Source organism: Capsicum annuum, chromosome 3, assembly GCF_002878395.1.
Source record: "Capsicum annuum cultivar UCD-10X-F1 chromosome 3, UCD10Xv1.1, whole genome shotgun sequence".
In the NCBI taxonomy this organism is placed as follows: domain Eukaryota; kingdom Viridiplantae; phylum Streptophyta; class Magnoliopsida; order Solanales; family Solanaceae; genus Capsicum; species Capsicum annuum.
The window spans coordinates 247,410,158-247,432,034 of record NC_061113.1 but is presented as its reverse complement, the minus strand read 5'-3'; the positions used below and the strand labels follow the sequence as shown (position 1 = coordinate 247,432,034).

Sequence of the window (21,877 nt, the reverse complement as noted above, 5' to 3'; positions counted from 1 at the left end):
TTAGACCAATACATGAAGTTTTGTTCTCATTAATAATGATTTAGCTATTTATCGAAGGCATTCAATGCCAAACCATCATCATCAAGATAACTTTCTTGATTGCACAATCTGAAAATTATATTCTTAACTCAATTTTATTGAGCAAGCAACTTTATGAATGTCAGACTGCAGGTTGACAACGAATGTACATATGATCATCTTATTGATGCATCTTTTCAACACATCACATGATAGATGAACGGACCATTATTCACCTTTTATAATTTTCAAATTTGAGTGATGATAGATGAACGGACCATTATTCACCTTTTATAATTTTCAAATTTGAAGGGATTCAATCCCAATATTAGTTGGTCCAACCAACTTATCATGAGAACAAACGACATAAACAATTCTTGAAGAATCTTTTAGTCCTTCAATTCATGCACATCTTCGAGATGTCACAATCGTTCATATCAATTTATGAACTTTTATTCTAGTAAACTCCAAATTTACCGTGACATATATTTTTTCTTTAGTAACTTTCAGATTTACTATTACATGAATAAATTTTAGATTTACTACTTCAGAAGTAGATTTCAAAATTATTCAACCTCTTTCGGAGGTGAGTTGTGATATAATCACAATCAAGTGCACGTTTGCATTAATAAGTTTTTCATTCCCCAGGAATGGAATATAATCGTGCCTTAAGTCTATCAAATTTTGATAGCTTAGAACCTTTTTCAAAATATTGCTACTTCAGGAGCAAATCGAGGCATACATATGATCTAGAGAATTTTTCTCTAACATATCTTATGATCGTCGGGGGTTCGAAACGCCCCTCCAGCGAAGCTGGGGTGAGGGCGCGTAGGTCAGGCCCGGAGTGGTCCCCCCCTCCCCGACACCTACGGAGTAGGTATGAACCGGGTCGTCCCTTTATATCTTATGATCATAATACGCGTGCGAAAATGTCATCACTTTTGATGATCATTATCATATTGTCCCTCCACGCGTATATTCGTGCATTCAATCATTTGTCTTCTTTCAGACATATTATTCACTGCTACCACATACACCTCAAGAATGAAGTTTTGTCATATTTCAGACTTATCATATATTGCTACCATATTCATGGAATGGAGCATATTCAATGGGTCGAATTTCATGACTTTTCACCCAATACTCATGATTTTGCCTTAGCCATCATAATATCATCAGTATGGTATATTGAGATTCAAACTCAATATCTTATACATATAAAGGCGTCTTAGGCATAAATCGATGGGACTTTAACCCAACATATTATCATCATTTTTATACTATTATTTTTGAGGAATAAATTTAAAATATAAATGGTTCAAACCGATTATTTTTCCTCAAATCCAATAATAATTATATTAATAGTAGCAAAAGAAAGATAATATAAATAATTACTAACTTTGAAATCGTTCAGATTTATAATCTCACATATTTGACAGAGTCTCGCATTGATAACATAAATTAGTTAGAGACTCTAAAACTTGTGTAGCCACGTACGAACAAATCTCAATTGGTAAGAGACTTCGTACAGATCTCAACTGGAAGAGACTTCGTGCTAATAACATGTTATAAAACAAGAAAGAATAAAGAAGAAGAGTAGAGAAAATAGAGAGAGTAATTCTTATTTCTCTTGAGGGATAAGAGATTATAAGATTGTAAATACAATGAACAAAACTCCTCGAGAAATTTACTCCTAGTTTGAGTAAAAGACAAATGTTTCAAATCCTAATAGATATCAAAGTAAATCTTGATAGACATTCACTATAATGTAAATACATTTATAACATAATACTTATTTTATTTATTTTTTACTTATCATATTTTGATTTGCGAATAATAATTAATATAATTATTTTATCATACAACTATTATTAATTAATGTTCAACATTCTCTCCGTTCTTTTGCATAACTTTTAAGCAAAAATTTGTAAGGGTTATATATTGACTAATATTACTTCATTAAATTCATATTAAACAATGTCATTACCTGTTTAAGTTAATTACTTTCATTAAATTACTAAGGATAAAGTAGAAAAAAAATGTCCAATTATCTCTTGATTCTTTAAACATGTCAACTATTCTGAGATAATATTTTGAGAAAATAGTCAAAAAATTCCCCAACCTTTACCCCAACTCTCAACTACACAACTATACTTTGCAGGTGTCCTATGACCCCCTGAACATTTTAAAAATGAAATATTAACCTGTCTAAAAACTCATACCCAGATTTTGTTTCAAGTAGTGGCCTGCACGCGCTGCCACAATATTTTTTTCTTTTTTTAATCTAAAAAATTAATTATTATTCTTTATATATTTTCCTTTTCTCTTTATATATTATTTTCTCCTCAACAAAATTTCTCTCTCTCTTTTCCATTTCCCATTTTGATTCATTTTCTTCTTCAACTCAATTTCATTTCTAAAGATCCTCAAATCAAACAATTCTAAACTCCCCAAGAGCATAAACTAAACATTTCAATGGCTTGTACGAAGCAAACAACTCGTAAATCAACAGGAGGCAAAGCACCAAGGAAGCAATTAGCAACAAAGGCAGCAAGAAAATCAGCACTTTAAATAATTAGCAAGCCTCCATTCCAGCGTTTGGTTCGTGAAATTGCTCAGAACTTTAAGACGGATCTAAGGTTCCAAAGCTCTGTTGCTGCTGCATTGCAAGAGGTGGCTGAAGCGTACTTTGTGGGGTTATTTGAGGATACAAATCTTTGTGTGATTCATGCTAAGAGGGTTACGATTATGCCAAAGAATATTCAACTTGCTAGGAGAATTAGGGGTGAAAGGGATTAAAATGTGTTGTTTCGTTTTGGCTTGTAGCTCTTTGAATACATAAATTGATGTTTTTTCTATGGTTTAAATCAAGATTCTAAATATGTTGTTGCATCAAGAGCTGTTTAATGAAATATCTGTCCTTTTTTTTAAAAAAAAAAAAAGTAGCAATTTTTTCAATTTGAGCTTGGCATTTCATCAAATGTGTGGTGGGCAGGAACAGGGCAGTGAGCTTATGTGGGTATTGTTGCGTTTCGAATGTTTGAAATGCATTTGAGCTTATGTGGGTATTGTTGTTATCTGCTCCTCCATCGAATGTTTGAAATGCATTTGAGCCTATGTGGATATTGTTGTTATCTGCTCTCCCATCGAATTCTAGTTTGAGGTGGTGTAGCAATGGTGATCTTTCTTTTGTGGTAAACGAGCTTTGCACCCTTGATGTAGTGGTTGTATTTTTTTCTTTTATAGCAACCAAGAAAAAAGAACAGATACTGTTCGACAGTCTCAATAACGCACTGGTATATCCAGAATTTGACGTCTTAAGGGAACTAGTTAAAGCCATTTTGTCAAAAAATTATCTAAAGGGACATTTGAGCAATCCTCTCAAATAATCAAGAAATAATCTTGATCTTCTGGCAAGAATTCAAGAATTTTTCGATGGTGTCACTATTAAGTGAAAATTTATTTGGATTTAGGTTTGACTCGATTTGAAAAAGGAATTTTTTTGAGTGTTCTAAATACCAATTTACCCTCAAGAATTATGAGTTGATTATAAAAAAAAAAAGTTTCAATATTCTTTGGACGCTCACTCTCTTTTACCATGTCAGCTTTTAGTGTGTTAAAATTTCAATTTTAAATAGTTCAGGGTGGTCATAGGACCCCTCCGCAAAGTATAGGTGTGTAGTTGAAATTTGGGGTAAAGATTGAACATTTTTTGACCATTTTCTCTTATTTTTTTGACAAACATATCGAGTAATAGGAGATGGAGAAAGTTAAATTATATACAAGAACATGAAAAATAAGAGAGAGATAAGAGAGTATTTTTCTTGAGAGATACAATAAGGAAAAAACGATCCCAAAATTAAGAGTTGCTAACTTTTTTTCTAATAAACATATAAGTAGACATTCATTATAATACAAATATGTCTAAAACATTAATGTTTATTTAATAAATAATATGTCTCATCCAAACCTTATAAAAAAAATTAATTAAGAAAAAAATCTACTAGTAAAGGAAAAAGAGTTATAATGCTCTTCAACTTTTAATATAGTATGAATGTATTTTAAAAAGCAATCCATTATTTCCTGTTTAGAATTAATTTACTGTGACGCACAGAATTATTGCGTTGATAACCTCATGACCATTATTTAGAACTAACTTCCCAGGTCGGAACAGCTTTCGGTACATAGAATAGAGAGAGAGATTAGAGAGAACTAAGAAAGTGTTTTGGATCAAAAGAGATTAGAGGCAATTGTTTAATTTTTAAAATAATTCAACTTTTTTGCAAAAATATCATTCATACAAATGAAAAAAGAGTTGTGCAGTGCCGTTTGCTTTGACCATACACCATACTCACCAGTCTCTGCGGTAATCTTATTAAAAAATGAACATAGTAGCTCATTCACCCTTAAGAGAGAGAGAGAGACTTAGAAATTTATCGGCCTTATTTCTTGTCCTGTTGTATAATATTATCCATGCAAGAGACAAAGCTTCACGCTTTAATTCAGAAAACAAAACTATCGAAAGTCACACTCGTATTTTCAATTCAATATTACAGCTAAAGTAAAACCGATGATATGCATCTACTACATATTGGTCACGGGCTCTAATGAACCACCGTAAATTATTTGCAAACATAGTACTACTATTCTGTAGCTTAGTCAACAACGTCTAAGCGACGTGGGTAACAGAAACTTGCAAAAGCAAGTTCAATCTTCATCCAAAGTAACAACACCACAAACAGAACAGTAAGAGAGCTAATTTACATCTATGAAAATCCAGGGTACACTACATACATGTACATCCCTGATCTTCATTCTCATGCTCAACTTCATTGTGTGAATGTCCTTCATTAAGCTGTTTTTTCAGTTGATGCAGTTTCTGCATTGCCATTAAATTTTGCCTTCTTCGTCTCGTAATCCTTAACTGCAGCCTTAATTGCATCCTCAGCGAGCATACTGCAGTGCAGTTTAACAGGTGGAAGGGAGAGGTGTTTTGCTATCTCCCTGCAGTAGAGTCAAATATATTTCAGAATACACACACTTGAAGAAAATGGCAGACTAGCAATTAATCATCCCGCAGGTTGAACAAACTTCAACGCCACAAAAGAGAAGGTAAAAATACTTTACCACTGTTTCTACATAGTCCATAACCTATCTGATCATATCTCTCCACAGATGGATACGAAATACTACAACAACAACAACAACGTCCCAGTGTATTCCCACAAAGTGAGGTCTGGGGAGGGTAAAATGTACGCAGTCCATAGCGCTACCTCCGAAGAAGTAAAAGAGGTTGTTACCGATAGACCCCCAACTCAAGATAGAGAATAATACACCAAGGTCGTAATGAAACATGAAACAGGATAGATAACATAAACGAAATACGAAATAAGAAATAATAAAATAACAACAACAACAACAACAACAACAAACCCAGTGTATTCCCACTTAGTGGGGTCTGGGGGGGGTAAGATGTACGCAGTCCATACCTCTACCTCTGATGAAGTAGAAAGGCTGTTTCCGAAAGACCCCCGGCTCAAGTCACGAGATATCACACAAACACATAGTACAGCACAGCAGCAGATGACATAACATAGATACGGCACCCATAGAGAATATAAAATAGAGTAAAGCAGGAATGCAGGAATATAAAGCAGAGGAAAGCACACAGATTCGTAATAAACATGGAACACGGAACACGAAACACTGAATACAGAATCATAACAGGAATACACCCCCACCAATTAATTCCCTACACTAGCGACCCGAACTGGCCCTAATCCTCTGCCGTAATTCAAAATAAGGGATAAGAAAGAGGAAACCCGGCTACACAAACGCTCTCCTACCACCTTGCCACAACCCACACACTCACACTAGCCTCACTAGCCTTCTACCCTAATCCGCGACCTCCACACCTCCCTGTTTAGGGTCATGTCCTCAGTAAGCTTAGCTGCTCCATGTCATGTCTAATCACCTCCCTCCAGTATTTCTTCGGCCTACCTCTGAAGTCATCCAAAGCTAGCCTCTCACACCTCCGAACTGGGGCATCCGTGCCCCTCCTCATCACATGTCCAAACCATCTCAACCTTCCTTCTCACATCTTGTCCTCCACCGAAGCCACTCCCACCTTCTCCCAGATAGTCTCATTCCTAACTCTATCCCCTCTAGTAAGTCCACACAGCCAACGCAACATTTTCATTTCCGCCACCTTCAATCTTTGAATGTGGGAGTTCTTGACTGGCCAACACTCTGCTCCGTACAGCATGACCGGACAGACTGCCACTCAGTAGAATTTGCCTTTAAGCTTAAGGGGCACCTTCTTATCACACAACACTCCCGAGGCGAGCCTCCACTTCATCCAACCTGCTCCAATACGTTTAGAGACATCCTAGTCAATCTCGTTATTCTCCTGAATCATAGACCTAAGATACCTAAAACTATCCCTCTTACAAACATCATGGGAATCCAACCTCACCACCACTTCGTCCTCCTAACTCAGAGTCACTAAACTTGCACTCCAAATACTCTGTCTTGGACCTACTCAACCTGAACCCCCTACATTCAAGGGTTTGCCTCCAAACCTCCAATTTCTCATTCACACCTCTACGCGTCTCATCAATCAACACTACATCATCCACAAATTACACCAAGGCATCTCCCCTTGAATGCTCCGCGTTAACACGTCCATCACCAACGCAAAAAGGAACAGGCTAAGAGTCGATCTCAGATACAATCCTATCTCGACCAAAAAATGCCCCGAGTCTTCTCCCGCCGTCCTCACTCGAGTCTTCCCTCCATCGTACATGTCCTTAATAGCTCTGATGTACGCCACCGGAACTCTACTCGCCTCCAAGCATCTCCAAAGAACCTCCCTAGAGACTCCGTCATACGCCTTCTCCAGGTCTATGAACACAAAATGCAAATCCTTCTTCCTTTCCCTATACTGCTGAACCGATCTTCTCACTAGGTAGATTGCTTCTGTCGTCGAGCGATCAGGCATAAAACCAAACTGATTCTCCGAAATGGACACGCCCCTCCCTTCAATCTGCTCAACCACCCTCTCCCAAATCTTCATAGTGTAACTCAACAGCTTTATACCCCTATAGTTGTTGCAACTCTGAATGTCACCCTTGTTTTTATATAACGGAATCATCGTACTCCATCTCCAAGCCTCGAGCATTCTCGCAGTCTTGAAAATGACGTTAAACAAATCAGTCAACCACCTCAGACCCGCCCCACCAGTAAACTTCCAAAAAACCACCAAAATCTCGTCAGGCCCCATCGCCCTACCCCTCCGCATCCTACGAATAGCCTCTCTGACGTCCTCAACCTTAAAACGTCTATAGTAACTGCTCCAGCTCCCCTAACACAAAGCCTCTATCCTTCTCCTCGTTTAAAAGTCTATGAAATACTCCTGTCATCTCTTCTTAATGTGAACATCCTCCACCAGAACTCTACCATCCTCCCCCTTAATACACTTCACTTAATCGAGATCACGACCCTTCGTCTCCCTAGCCTTAGCACGCCAATACAACCTTTTTTCCCCACCTTTCTCCTCTAACCCCGTATACAAGCTATCAAAAGCTGCCGTCTTAGCTATCGTAACTGCTAACTTTTAACCTCTTTCCTTGCTACTTTGTAAACCTCCTTATTCACTCGCTTCTCCTCTTCGTCTTTACTCTTAATCAACTTAACATACGCCCCTTTCTTAGTCTCTACTTTCTTCTTAATTTCTTCATTCCACCACCAGTCCCCCTTATGCCGACCTGTCCGGCCTCTCGAAACACCCAACACCTCTCTAGCCGTCTCCTTTATGCAGCTGGCAGCCTTCTCCTACATAATATCCACGTCCCCCCTACCCTCCCATACTCCCATTCTCACTACCTTCTCCCCGATCTCTAGCACACTAACTGGCGTCAAGCCACCCCACTTAATCCTGGGTCGACCCTCTCCGGCCCTACTCTTCTTGTTCTTCTTGATAAACAAGTCCATCACCAGAAACCTGTGCTGCGTCGAAAAATGCTCACTCGAAATGACTTTACAATCCTTACATAAAACCTTATCCCCCTTCCTAAGCAACAGAAAGTTGATCTGAGTCTTGCCTAAGGCGCTTCAGAAGGTAATCAGGTGATCTCCTTCTTCGGAAAGCTCAAATTCACAACCACCAGCCCAAAGGCCCTTGCGAAATTCAACAGAGCAACCCCGTCACCATTTCTATCGTCGAAACCAAAACCTCCATGCACATCGTCATAACATCCCGGTAAAACCTCAATGTGTCCATTGAAGTCCCCCGCTATGACAATCTTCTCTAAGCTAGGCATGCTTCTCACCACCTCGTCCAAGGCCTCCCAAAACCTTGCTTTCACCTCCTCATCCAAGCCCACCTGCAGCGCATAAACACTACACACATGCAACGTAGACCCCCAAATGACCAACTTAATCGTCATCGGCCTATCACTAACCCCGTTAACCTCCACCACCTGCCCTCTAAGCTCCTCATCCACTAAGATGCCCACTCCATTTCGACGCCTCTCACTGCATGAGTACAACAACTTGTACCCATCCACATCCCTAGCCTTGGACCCTACCCACTTAGTCTCCTGAACACACGCAATATTAATCCTCCTCTTCTTAAGAATCTTCACCAACTCTACGTACTTGCCCAGAAGGGTCCCTCTGTGTTCCAAGACCCTACCTCAACTTATCTCCTCTCGCCTACCTCTTCCACCCCTCACCGAACCAGCCCAAACACCCGGCCTAGACCCCACACCCACCCCTGCCCTGCCCTCCCCTCTCCACCCCCCTCCCAAAACAACCCTCAACCCCAACCCCCTCGAACATGACCCTAAACCATCATCAACCCCCACAGCCACTACTCAATAAACGTAACAAAGCCCCAAAACGACCAGCAAACAGACAGACAAACAAACAAGGCAACAGAAGGAAAACAGTAGGAAAAACAGCAAGCACGCACAAGTATACACTATCCGGCCTAGTAGCTAGAACAACACAACACTATCCACCAATAAGCAAGCCAGACACAACTATAATCATAAGAAACCGAAAGAAAAAAAACAACAGACATACAAAGAAACTAAACTATAAAGGTATTTAGATCCAAGACCACTGGTGTATCTGCTGCTTGGGAGCTAATAATGTTTGCAAAAACTGATGTTGAACTATGCCATGAGGTAGTCTATCGTTAATATAACACACTAGCAACAGGCCTAACGAATGAGGTAGTCTAGCGATAATATACACACTAGCAACAGGCCTAACGAAAGCACAATGCTTCCATTGGGATCCTCGAAAGGCAATCAATTTCAAGATGGAACAATTTCCTTTCAAGTGTGGTCAAAGACAGTCATGGGGAACCCCATTCTTACAAGACGGTACATGCTTTCATTAAATGACAATCACATTAATACAAGAATAGCCACATGATTTAACATGCCTGCTGTTCACATTGGATTCAAGTTAAATTTTCAAATAAATTGGAAATAGATAAATTTAATCATCGTAGAACTGGAGTTGATAACCACCCCTTACATAACCTCAAAGATTCAACAGGTCCTTCAAACAAGAGAATGTGAGCATCAATCCTCAAATAGATAATCCTTTTTAGAAATATTGAACCAATCTATAAAAGATGAAAAAGCAATATAGCAGAAAAAGCTTTCCTCACAAGTCACAATGCTTCAGTGCCAAAAGTATGTTGTATTAGGGGACCAAGGGATGTAAGAGAGTGCCGAAATAATGGAGTGGTAAGAAGCTGAAGCCACGTGACCCAGCAAGCAATGATGCCACGTGACCCAATAAGCAAAGAAGATAAATTTGATTAAACCATCGGGAGAATAGAAACAAAAAACCAGGAAAGGAACTTTTTAGAAATAAAAAATAAAAAAGTTGAAGGCTTTATCCCAAAGGATAAATCTTCCCTTGATATAAGTTGGCCAAGCCTCGAGCTGGAAGGTAAGTTCTTTTGGAATCCTATATGTACTTTTGCTTGCACCTTCTTGGTGCTAGATTAAAGATACAATTATTATCTTGCAAAAGAAAGTTGGTCAAGCCTCACATATCCCGTTCCCCAAAGTAAGTTCATGCTAAACTACATTAAGTCAAATAGGAACTGACAGCCAATAGGAAGATATCATAAACAGGCTTACTCACTTTTATAAATAAATGAGTAGTTTTTAATTTTAAAACTCGTTCGACAACCGGCCGAGTCCTCCAACGTTTTCCACTTAAATACCTGACTTGGTACACAAACCAGGACTCGAATTCATGTAATGCCTACTGCACCCCCGTGTTGTCTACATTCCCCTTTGAACCTAAAGAGAGAAAAAGCCCAAATGGGTCGCTATCCTTTAGACATGGGCTCAAAATGATCCTTTGCTTTCCCTGGTGGAGCATTAATTGTCCATATTCTTTAAAAATACAAAAAGTGGTGCATACATAGTTCCAAACCTAACAGCCTTGAGTCTTTGCAAGAGAAAAAACTAATATCACGTGACTATTTGTTTAAGACAAATAAATTCCTCTATCTTAAAACTAATAGAAGGAAAACATGCATTTTTGGGGAGATTGTGGTCTGCTCCTGTGCTGCCTTTTTTGGTATTGTGGTGCTGTTTCTGTACTATGCTTTTTGATATTTGGTGCTGGTACTCTGTTGTTACATTTTTGGTGTTCAGGCGCTGCTGTTGATCTTATAAAACTTTTGGGGAAAGAGAACCAGTTGTATTTTTTAAGATGGAAAGAGGAATTTATCTGGCTTCAACGAAAAATCATCTGATGTTGCTGTCTCAGTTAAAAAAACCCCCCATTGTTAGGATTGGAACTAAGTATGCACCACTTTTTAAAGAATATATGAAATACTAATGCTCCACCTGAGAGAAATAGGATCATTTTAATGACAAGTCCAAAGATAGTAGACTATTTAGGGCTTTGTCTCAAACAAAAGGCTTGCTGCATTCTACTTTTATTTTTCAGCCATGTTATCTGTTTTACTTCTTTTTTTTTTTTTTTTGGAGCAAGTAATTTTCGGTTAAGTTTCAATAAGCTTCTCTTCCGAGGTTTTAATAAGTTCATAAAAAGAAAGAACTCCCAAGCTCAATTCGATCATTTCTATTTTAAAGGACCACCTTCTAATTGACCTGTTACAATTGGGGCTGAGATATCCAGTGTAGTAATCTCATTCTACACAAACTTACACCTTCAATTATACTGATCAGCAAATACAAGATAAACGAAAATCTCCTAGCAGTTCAACTTTAATCTTTTGAGGGAGTTAGGAGGATGACTCAAACAGCGCATCCAAAGAGCTGAAGTAAAATCCTTGGGATCTAAGTGAAATAGAACCAGGGCGTTAGGAGTATGACTCAAACAGCGCATCCAAAGAGCTGAAGTAACATCCTTGGGATCTAAGTGAAATAGAACCAACGATGTCGAGCCAAAAGCACCTCAAATCTCAACAAAGACGACACAAAGTAATTCGTTTAAATCTCAGGGACCAGAATTACTCGGGTACACCCATACTAGTGAGAGATGACATGTATCCAGTGGGTTGGTCAATGTGCATGCCCAAGTATAACGGTAAACATGCATGCCAGCTAATATCACCACCTCCACCCCAAAAAAAGGGGACATGTGCTACCCTGAGTCCCTGACTACTTTTGTTAAAATGCTAATTAGGAGCACAGTATTTTGATACTAAAATCCAACACAACTTGGGAGCCACTGAGTACACTCTTTACTATTTCAAAAGCAATATTGGAATTGTCCCAGATAAGAACAACATGGAAGGACCATTGAATTGAGGACATTTCACTATAATTTGACGAAGCAGGAACAATAAAAAGGGTTTCTTAAAATGGAACTCAAAGTCAATATTCCTAACTAAGAGAATCAACTGTTCAATTACTTAAAAGCAAGGTCACCTGAGGAAAGCATGAAGCCAGGAAAAAAGTGAAACGACAATCTGAAACCACACTATGTACCCTAACACACGCACACCAAAAAAAAAAGGAAGAATCAAAAGAAAGTTCAAAAGACTTACGTGTTCTTGATAGAAAGTACTTCCTCCATTTGTCTCCCTTTCACCCATTCAGTTGCTGAAAATAGGAAAATTTTAACTCAGAATCACCAATGCCCATCATAATAGCATCATATGCCCAATAAAATTAATTTATAATACGTTGCAAATGATAAACAGATTAATTTTTATTCATTTATTTCAAAAGGGCAACTTGATGCACTAAAGCTCCATCTATGTGTGGGTCCAGGAAGGGCTGGACTATAAGGGCTCATTTGGTACAAGGGATAAAAAACAACTAATTTCGGGATTAATTTTAGGATGAGCTTATCACGTGTTTGGTTTCCGGAATTAGTTATCCCGGGACTGTTAATAACAATTCTGGGATAACTCGTTTCCCAACCACACGAGCCCTAAGGATCTACCCAACACAGCCTTACCCTGCATAAAGCCAAGAGGCTATTAACAAGGCCTGAACCCACAACCTCAAGGTCACATGGAAGCACCTTAACCCGTTAAGTCCTTCCCTTACTGGATTCAGATACAAAGAAAAAGAATTGAAAAAAACCTACCGACGGAAGAAGAAGCAATAGCAGAGCCACAACCAAAGGTCTTGAAACAAGCATCCGTAATTTTCCCCTCTTCATCCACCTTGATTTGAAGCTTCATCACATCTCCACAAGCAGGAGCTCCGACTAGCCCCGTACCAACAGTCGGGTCGTTCTTATCAAACGACCCGACATTTCGGGGATTATTGTAATGGTCCACCACTCTTTCATGATATAGCCGGGGCAACACTCCCCGCGCCGCCGTCACCGGCGATCGTTGGCCTAACCCTAGAATTCGATTTCCGATGTGCTTCAACATCTTTGAAATTTTGCCCTAATTGATTCAATTTGGGAAATAAGGAGAGATTGATGTGTGTGTTGTTGTATATACGATGAGGTCCCCTTTTGTGTGGAGGAAGAGAGGCGGTTCAAACGATCCAAAGAGAGGCGAAAGAGACAGGTGGTTGATTTAGATGAAAAAGAATTGGGCTTAAGATGTTGACTTAAATATTGGGCCTATGTAGCCCTTTCTAGTTGGGCCTTATTTCCAACGACAACAACAACGTATCCAAGTGTATTCCCACAAAGTGAGATTTGGGGAAAAAAGAGGTCGTAATAGGAGTACAAGAAACGAGAGATAATAACATAACAAAACTACCACAAAATAATATTATTACCGCTCTATCCACAATGACGGACGTCAAAAAAATTCTAAGAGCAAGAAAAAATAAGCAAAGCCAAAAAGGAAAAGGGATCAAATTATAGTCCAATATTTCTAGATCATCTAATTTACAAAATATATTTATAGTGTATACTACACATATCTATAATCTATAATTTATATATATATATATATATATATATATATATATAATTTATAATCTATATCTATATCTATATCTATATATATAATCTATAATCTATATCTATATCTATATCTATAATCTATATCTATATCTATATCTATACCTATATCTATATCTATATTTATAATCTACAATCTATTAAAAGTGTGAAGACCATTAGAAAAGTGATTTGAACTTTTTGCCGTTCATTAAAAATCTTTGATTTAGACAAAGTTTCTTTTCACTATTTTTCTAATAATAAAAATTATACACATTAAAAAACTACGAAAATTCCTTTCAATCCATATTTGATTTGGATTTGAGAGTTAAGAACCGCAGTGATGCATATATATGTTTTTGTTTAGGATTTCCTTGAATTAGAGTAGAGTCTACCAAAATAAAAACAAAGTAACTATGGAAGTAAGAATTGGAGTGCGTATTAGAATCAAGGCTAATACAAAAATTATAATTAAAAATTAAGGTTATATTATAACAGATAAAAATAATATTTAACACTTATAAATCAATTGACATTTTATCTTTATAAACTAGAACTTTTCTAAATCCTATTTAAAGAGTAATGTATTAATTTGATGATTTGCTTTGGCTAAGGTTGCTTAACTTGGAGATCATGTTGTTTTTGTACATCTTTTGGATTTGAATCTGGTAAAATTATGTCAGAAGTTGAACGATTTTTTGCATTTTTTTTTTGTTGTTTGTTGTATTGAGTTTCCTTTATTTTTTGTCATTAGGAATTTCCAAGGTTACATACGTATATATCTATTGAAAATAGTGTTTTGGTTTGTCACATAGTCGAATTTGAGACAAAAGGGTTGAGAGAGATTTTTATTTATTTATATATTATTTTAATTCTACGTCACCGTGAAATTTATTTGAGCAAAAACTACTAGTAGTAGTAGTTTTTGATTAAAAATTAATTGCATTGCTTATGATTCAACAATTACTGTGTTTTGATAAATGTGAATATGATAAATAACCATGTGTAAAATAGGTTGATTATATGCCTGCTCTCTATGTAATTGATCTATAGATCATATTGAATATAGAAGTTTTAAAATTTTTAGTATTATTTTTATTTGCTTATTTTTAGTGAGTTATAATTTATTTTGGTTAGTAAATTCTATTTGATTTTCTTGTGTTGTAATCTATAAAATACACATTTTAATTTTTCCCCCTTAACGATGAATAAAGGTCTCGATGGAAAATTGAACAGGTACACAATTTCTTTGTTCATAATTTGGTTAATTTTTCAAAATTATAAATTATTGTATGGAGCAACATACAATTTATATAGATAGTTACACAAAAAATCTCTTTATTGTTTGATATCAAGCAACATCTTCAACAATCAGGTTCTACAAAATATTTTTAAAATTTTTAATTTTAGTTTACATTTAAAAGTATATTTCTAACTTCATGTTATATAAATAAATGTGTCATGAAAGATAAATGAATTTGTTATATTCTCAAAAATTTGGGTTTATTAATTAAAGATAGTTTATTTTCCTCTTGAGTCATAATCCTTAACTTAATTATTCTCCTTCCCCTTTTCTTTTAGTTGTCATAGTTTACTTTTTAAGAGGCAAACGATATAAACTTTGATCAATATTTTAAAATAAAAATTTTCATGATATTGATATGAAAAAATTGTAACTTATAATACTTTTTATATATTTTAGATATCTGATTTTAATTTTAAAATATCAAATTAATTTAATACAATTTAACTTTAAGAATTAGTCAGATTAACTCTCAAAAAATAAATGTGGCAATTATAAAGGAACGAAGGGACTTATTAAATAAGCAAAATGTTTCTCCTATGTGATTCATTTGAATTTAACTTTTAAAAGTATATAAATTTTAAAAATATTTTTTATTGATGGTTATTAGGGACTTATCAAATAAGAATGTATTAAATCATGTAGATTATAATAGCTTCATATCAATACTGTGAAGATTTTTGTTGACATGTTACAAGTCATTGTAGAAGTGACTTTTAAAACTTTAGGATGTATGATGCTATATTGGTTGCTTTAATCTATCTATATCTAATAACAGAAGCAAAACTGTCATGTGGAGCACCTCATAGAAGCAACAATATTTTGAAAAAATATATATTTAAAAACCTATTTTTTAAACACACTTAACTTCCCCATCCCTATTACAATGGAAATACAGTTATTAAAAGAAGAATAACACCGTCCACTTAAAAATATTTTTTCCTAATTGCTAATACAATTTTACTTATTATTTTATCTTTAATAATAATATTATCTTAAAAAATAACTTATATAACAAAAAATACAAATTTTAATTTTCATTACAATATTAAAAAAAAACTACACTACAAGTTTAAATAACAATAACTACAAAATAAACAAATAATTACAATACAAATTTAAACAACAATAACTACAAAATAAACAAATAATTACAATACAAATTTAAACAACAATAAATGCAAAAAAAAAAAAAAAAAAAAACATTAACAAAAAATGAAAAAAAAACCTTTTTAATTACATTCTTAAAAAATATTTAAACATCAATAACTGCAAAAAAAAATTATAATAATTAGGACAAAATTTTAAACAACAACAAATGCTAAAAAGAAAATGATATATACACACACCATCTAACAAGTTTGTTTATTTTAATTATTAAAATTTAAACCAATAATTGCCAAAAAAAACAACATTACCTAAATATGAAAAAAAAAACTTTTTAATTACATTCTTAAAAAATATTTAAACATCAATAACTGCAAATAAAAAAATTATAATAATTAGGACAAAATTTTAAACAACAACAAATGCTAAAAAGAAAATGAGATATACACAAGCCATCTAACAAGTTTGTTTATTTTAATTATTAAAATTTAAATCAGTAAAAAGTAGAAAGTACAAAATTTAAACAGAAACGTGTATATCCTTTTAATTAGGGATAGTTTGAAGGAGTTGGTTTTAAAACCACCCACTAAACTCATTTTTGTGATAATTGTCTTTCATTACAACTCATTTTCTTATTCTTATATAATCCTTACTAGGTTCTACATTTTCCTCAGTTTATACATGTGCTTATATTCCTGACATTTTGCAATTTACGTAGTACTTCCATAACCATATATGACTTTTCATAGCATCTCACAAATTACAAGCAGTAGTTGTCAGTGAATATTTCATTGATTAAGGCTTTGAAGCAAATACCAGAATACGTGAAGTTCATGAAAGACCTGGTTACTAAGAAAAGAACAGTGAGCAATGAGCTAGGTACTCTGTCAAGCACAACAACAAGGATATGCTCATCAGGGAATGCATCATCAATTTTGTATTTATCAGTGATTTCCTGATCTCCCTCAAGTCTGGATAGATGGTCTGCAACCTGATTTTCACATCCTTTCCTGTCTTTGACATCAAACTCAAACTCTTATAGAAGCAGTACCCATCGGATTAACCTTGGTTTAGTAATGGAATTTGAGAGTAAGAATTATTCGTCTTTGGCAATTGCAGGATAAATTCAAATCTAATGTACCATATTCATTAGATATGGTTTTATAGGATTCTAAGGTACTAATTGCTTTTTACTAATTTTTCATATTTCACGATGTTTACATTAATAATCTTCCTTTTTTATTTTTAACGTTGTATACACACTGAACAATACTAATTCTCTATCTCAAATTAGGGTGATCACATACATGCTTCAATAAGCAAGTATGATATTAAGTTTTTCAAGAACAAGATGGAGGAACTTGGGTTATATCGCATTAACAACTTTGTTGTTACATCAAATTCCAAGAAATTTAAAGACTACAACGCACAAGCACAGGTTGATTTTCATAAAAACAACTTCTATCGAGATCCTTCATTTCATATGGACATCTTTAATTTGCATCCATTTGACCAACTGACAATTCACCATATTATCGATGACACAGAACTTTTTGGTAATGATTCTCTTCTTAGTCAGTTTAAAATTTATCAATAATATGTGCTTTTTATTTTAACTAATCCATTTATATTTATAGATGTTGTTGGCCAGGTTGTAACATATAAAGGTGTTCAAACATTCAAGCAAGGAGACAGTAATAGTGTATTCATAAATATTGCGCTAGAAGATGATAAGTATGTCTTATTTTCTTTTTTATATTACAATTTGTGGCACTACCATATCCACTGATCGTTGAGAACGGACAATCATTTTAATAAATGCACATACAACACAAATGAAAATCTTTACAACTCCATCTAAGCCTTAATCAAAATATAATTTCAGTCTAAAAAAAGGCTTTTCTAACTAATTGCTTTAACCAATGCGCAATATATAAATTCGTTTTACTTTATATTAAAGCTGCAACATTAAATACACATATACGGTAGATTGAAAACATTATGTAAATCATTTAATGAAATCTTTATTCTTACAGGAGAAATAGACTTTGGGGCGAACTTGTGGATCAAATTCAACCTTATTTGAGTGCATCCACAAATGAACCTTTGATTATGGTTCTTCAATTTATGAAGGCTCAAAAATTCAGAGGTACAAATATTTCAAACTATAATACATAACAGATTTATTCAAAAATTATTTTTAATTTTAAATTTTAAATATTATTTCAAACAGATGTTTACTTCATTCATAGTTGTTGGTATCAAACTAAGCTATGGATAAATCCATCTCTGCCGCAATCTATTGCTTTTAAATCTAGGCTTGTCACATCCAACTATTGTTTTAACACATTTATCAATTAAATTTAATATTAAAATTTAGAATATAGATTAATGTATAATTTTATATTATTTTTCATTCAGATTAAATGCAGCATGTGATTCTAATTATGAGCGGCTTAGCCAGACAAATTCTCAACAGTGTAATTCTATCACGGATGAGTTAGCCAAAGGAATTGTACCTTTTAAATATATCAATGATTTGACTGTATGCACAGAAGTGAGTTGAATAAACTTTTTCATACCCAATTAACTTAACACAACGTGTTTAAATATTATAACAACAATTTCTCTATCAAACAGGAAGCTAGCTATTGGATTGCTGCAAAAGTTGTTTGTTTTGATCTTGATCATGGTTGGTCATACATGGCTTGCAACAAGTGTATTATAAAGGTTGAACAAGATGGAAACTCATTTTTTTGTCCAAAATGCAATTCAGAGGCAAAAGTTGTTCACAGGTTATTACAATACTACATCAATTTTTATCAAGAAAAAACTTTATTTTGTTAACATGATAAAAGAATGAATTTCAGGTATAGGCTGCAAGTTCGTGTAATGGATGAAACTGATCTTATAACCCTATTACTTTGGAACCGTGAAGCTGTGCAACTTATGGAAAAAACTGCAAAAGAATTAAAGAAGGGCTTAATTGATGATGATGAATGTTTGTATCCAAGTGAATTGGATGATATTGTTGAAAAAAAACTCATGTTTAAGGTCACGGTGAAGGAATCTAATATATACAAGCAGGATGAAGTCTACAAAGTTCTAAAATTTGCTGCTGATGAATCTTTTTTCAAGGAATATTGTCATCCTTCACTAAACTTTTTCAAGGAATAAACTTTTTCAAGGAATATTGTCATCCTTCACTAAAATACACTGTAAGTGCTACTTCTTATAAAGAAATATAAATCTCAAGTTCTATAAAAATTATAAATTTTATTTTAATGACATTACTATATTTCATTAGGATTCTCTGTTTGAAGGTGCACAAAACAAGGGAGGTGATGAGCTTTGTGAGGTAATTATATGTTGCATTTGTAGGTGTTTAAATCTAAACTTTTCAAAAAGTATAATAATTTTGCTAATAACATACCTTTTGTAATGGATATTCATTTTTTTTTTTCATCACAAACATGCATTTTTGTATGCTGCGTATATATTTTCTTTGTCATATCAACCTTTGACACAAACAAAAGAGAGTGATAATTATTAAAAACTTGATTTTATCATTTACATAATTAGTATACAAATATTTATTCTTATCTAACACAGTTTTAATCTATGCAATCTATTACAGACTCCCATCAAGAACAATCTATCAGGTTGTGGATCAGGTTGTGCACCATCTGTAATAGAAATTAGTGTTGATTTGATAGAAAAATAGTATACCAAAAGAAGCAAAGGTGCTGAAAAATTGCCAATGCAGGAATATGATGATGAATGTAATGACAAACAATCCACCAACAAGATCCGCAAAGTGATTAAGAAGAAAAAGAAACATGAGTAGTAAAGTCCATGTTCAACTGTAACTTTTATGTTAATTTTAATTTCAGTTTATTTTGTAATGAACAAGTACTATATTAGATATTTGCTAATGTAATGAAGAATATGTGTGGTTGTTTCACTCCATAAATTACAGTATGAAAAACATCTTTAAATATCATGTTGAATGTGTTTTCTTACACTAACAAGTTTCAGTAGACAAAGTAGACAAAATGCTGGTGTGAGAAAAAAATGAGCATGATTGAAAAATAATATGAAAAATGAGAGTAGTAGTATCCGTACATAGAAACAAGATTATTAATCAGTCATCAATTAACTTGACAGCCGCAACCTTCTTCGTTGGTTCCAGGACATACATTAACTCAGCACTGCAGCCCGTGCATCAATGATTCTGAATACGGACAACAAAGAACTCAATACAGAGCACAAATTTGACACAATAAAGAGACATGAGAGTGGCCTATGGATTGAATGGTTGCAGATAGAGTTCAATACCTACATCTCGGAAAATAGGCCCATTAATACAAATTATCACCCTACCTACATGCAACTTTTTCATCTCCATCCTGTTATAATCTAAGAGAAGAAAATACTCAATTTTTGAAATCTAAGAAGTTATTCTGGAGGTCGCCTGATGCTAAGACATATCATCGAATATTAACCGAATGGTTTCTCACATAAAGTAAGGGCATGTGAGCCAATCCAGATGCAGATATAATAAGATTTTTGTTAAAAAATTAGGTGACCTTTCATAGCATTCTGGACAATCTTAATATTTGCCTTAACTTTACAACTAGAAGACAGAGTATCTAGCTTTATCATAAAAGATTAGTTAAAAGTATAGTTTCAAAGAGTCACAAGAGGAGACCTGTGCACTTCAATACCAGTTTTAGAGGTTAAAAGGATAAAACAATTAAATAGATTCCCACTAGATGATAAAACAAATAAACATGCCATGCAATGGACCCGAAGTAAGATGTAGCTATTACGAAGGGCAGTATGCCGAATATATTAATTCTTTAGATGTCCCAATTAATGAGTTCTATCCGAAGCATCTACCTATGACAACAACAAACCCATTATATTCCCACATAGTGGGTCTGGATTCGAATCATATAACTATTTAAAATAAATTAAAGAATTTTGTGCCTGCACCTTACTTTTGAATTTGAATCAGAAACACAATATTTCTGCACGTTGTAAAGCACCTCCCTGAATAAATAACAACATAAGCGGTGGAGGAGAAAACATACCTTAGCAGTAATTGACTTCAGAAGCATAGCAATCGTCATTCCTGAAGGGTCGCGGAGGCAGTCTAATAGTTCACCTAATAGTTCTCACGCTAATTAGTTGTTCCACACGTCAATTAGTTCAACGATTCATAAAAGCACAAGGTAGTTGGCCCTAGACAAGTGTCTTCTATTATGAGGCAAAAGACATTAACTTACCAACAGTTCCAACAGCGTCAACGGATCCTGAATTCAGCACATGTTTCTCCACGGCTAGAGCCAACTCAGCAGTTGCCAGTCCATCATCATTTCTGTTCCAAATTAGTTGAGGGGAACAATGAGCCATATATTAGAATATATAATTAGCAGAAAACTACTGGAGAAGAGAACACGCATGACCAGTATTCTCCGTTGCAATCAATATAGAATCAGATAAATGGCTCTCAAGTCTCAACATCTTGAAAATAATGTAGATGATAGTTGAAAAAGAATAGAATACAAAATGCTTTACGGCCTGACAGTCATAATGCAAGTCAGGGAGCTTACTACAAAAGAAGATGGTTTTCAAGAAGCATATGACATGAATCAACTATACAATTTGCTTAATTTTTAAAGATTAGAATAATGAGAAACACATAGATGAAGAAGGTGGCAAGCACACAAAATTTGAAAGTTGATACATTAATAGTCAGAGTGGATTCTTCAGTAGTGGAAATTCCTGTAGTATAAAGTTTTAAACTTTCTAAACATATTCCGAGCAAAAGCAACAGCATAGCCCACGATCCTGATGGTAATTATCTGTTTATCACAACATAGACAGAAAAACCATCTTAATACTTCTTAAATATGAAAAACATCTTTTGTGAAAGAGAAGTTGAAAGCCGGCATAGAGATCTCCAGCTTTTACAGAAAATTTTAAATAAAAAGGGAAGACACCCTTGAATCTGCGGAATCA

The 21,877-nt window shown here is 34.6% G+C and overlaps 2 protein-coding genes and 1 pseudogene across 2 annotated transcripts; 2 read left to right on the top strand and 1 right to left on the bottom strand.

Moving 5' to 3' along the window:
* The first annotated feature begins 2,385 nt into the window (after positions 1 to 2,385).
* LOC124897160 lies at positions 2,386 to 2,817 on the top strand (annotated as a pseudogene).
* A 1,702-nt stretch (positions 2,818 to 4,519) lies between these two features.
* LOC124897159 (iron-sulfur cluster assembly scaffold protein IscU-like) lies at positions 4,520 to 13,084 on the bottom strand. The gene is made up of 3 exons (XM_047409714.1): positions 12,622 to 13,084; positions 12,074 to 12,128; positions 4,520 to 5,022 (listed from the first exon to the last, which is right to left on the bottom strand). Exons 1-3 carry the CDS (start codon positions 12,914 to 12,916, stop codon positions 4,869 to 4,871), a joined length of 504 nt encoding a protein of 167 aa, XP_047265670.1. The 5' UTR covers positions 12,917 to 13,084; the 3' UTR covers positions 4,520 to 4,868.
* A 4,117-nt stretch (positions 13,085 to 17,201) lies between these two features.
* LOC107864863 lies at positions 17,202 to 19,027 on the top strand. The gene is made up of 5 exons (XM_016711274.2): positions 17,202 to 17,406; positions 17,488 to 17,584; positions 18,272 to 18,407; positions 18,491 to 18,645; positions 18,721 to 19,027. The coding sequence occupies exons 1-5, from the start codon at positions 17,202 to 17,204 to the stop codon at positions 19,025 to 19,027; spliced, it is 900 nt and encodes a 299-aa protein (XP_016566760.2).
* Positions 19,028 to 21,877: the final 2,850 nt, after the last annotated feature.

Bases quoted from the DNA above. Each gene is read 5' to 3' on its own strand.
- LOC124897159 (XM_047409714.1), bottom strand. From the start codon at position 12,916: ATGTTGAAGCACATCGGAAATCGAATTCTAGGGTTAGGCCAACGATCG. The intron at 12,129-12,621 runs GTAGGTTTTTTT...TCCTATTTTCAG, and splicing joins TATTGCTTCTTCTTCCGTCG to CAACTGAATGGGTGAAAGGG. The intron at 5,023-12,073 runs GTAAGTCTTTTG...ACTCTACTGCAG, and splicing joins GTACTTTCTATCAAGAACAC to GGAGATAGCAAAACACCTCT.
- LOC107864863 (XM_016711274.2), top strand. From the start codon at position 17,202: ATGGAGGAACTTGGGTTATATCGCATTAACAACTTTGTTGTTACATCA. The intron at 17,407-17,487 runs GTAATGATTCTC...TTATATTTATAG, and splicing joins CGATGACACAGAACTTTTTG to ATGTTGTTGGCCAGGTTGTA. The intron at 18,646-18,720 runs GTTATTACAATA...AATGAATTTCAG, and splicing joins GAGGCAAAAGTTGTTCACAG to GTATAGGCTGCAAGTTCGTG.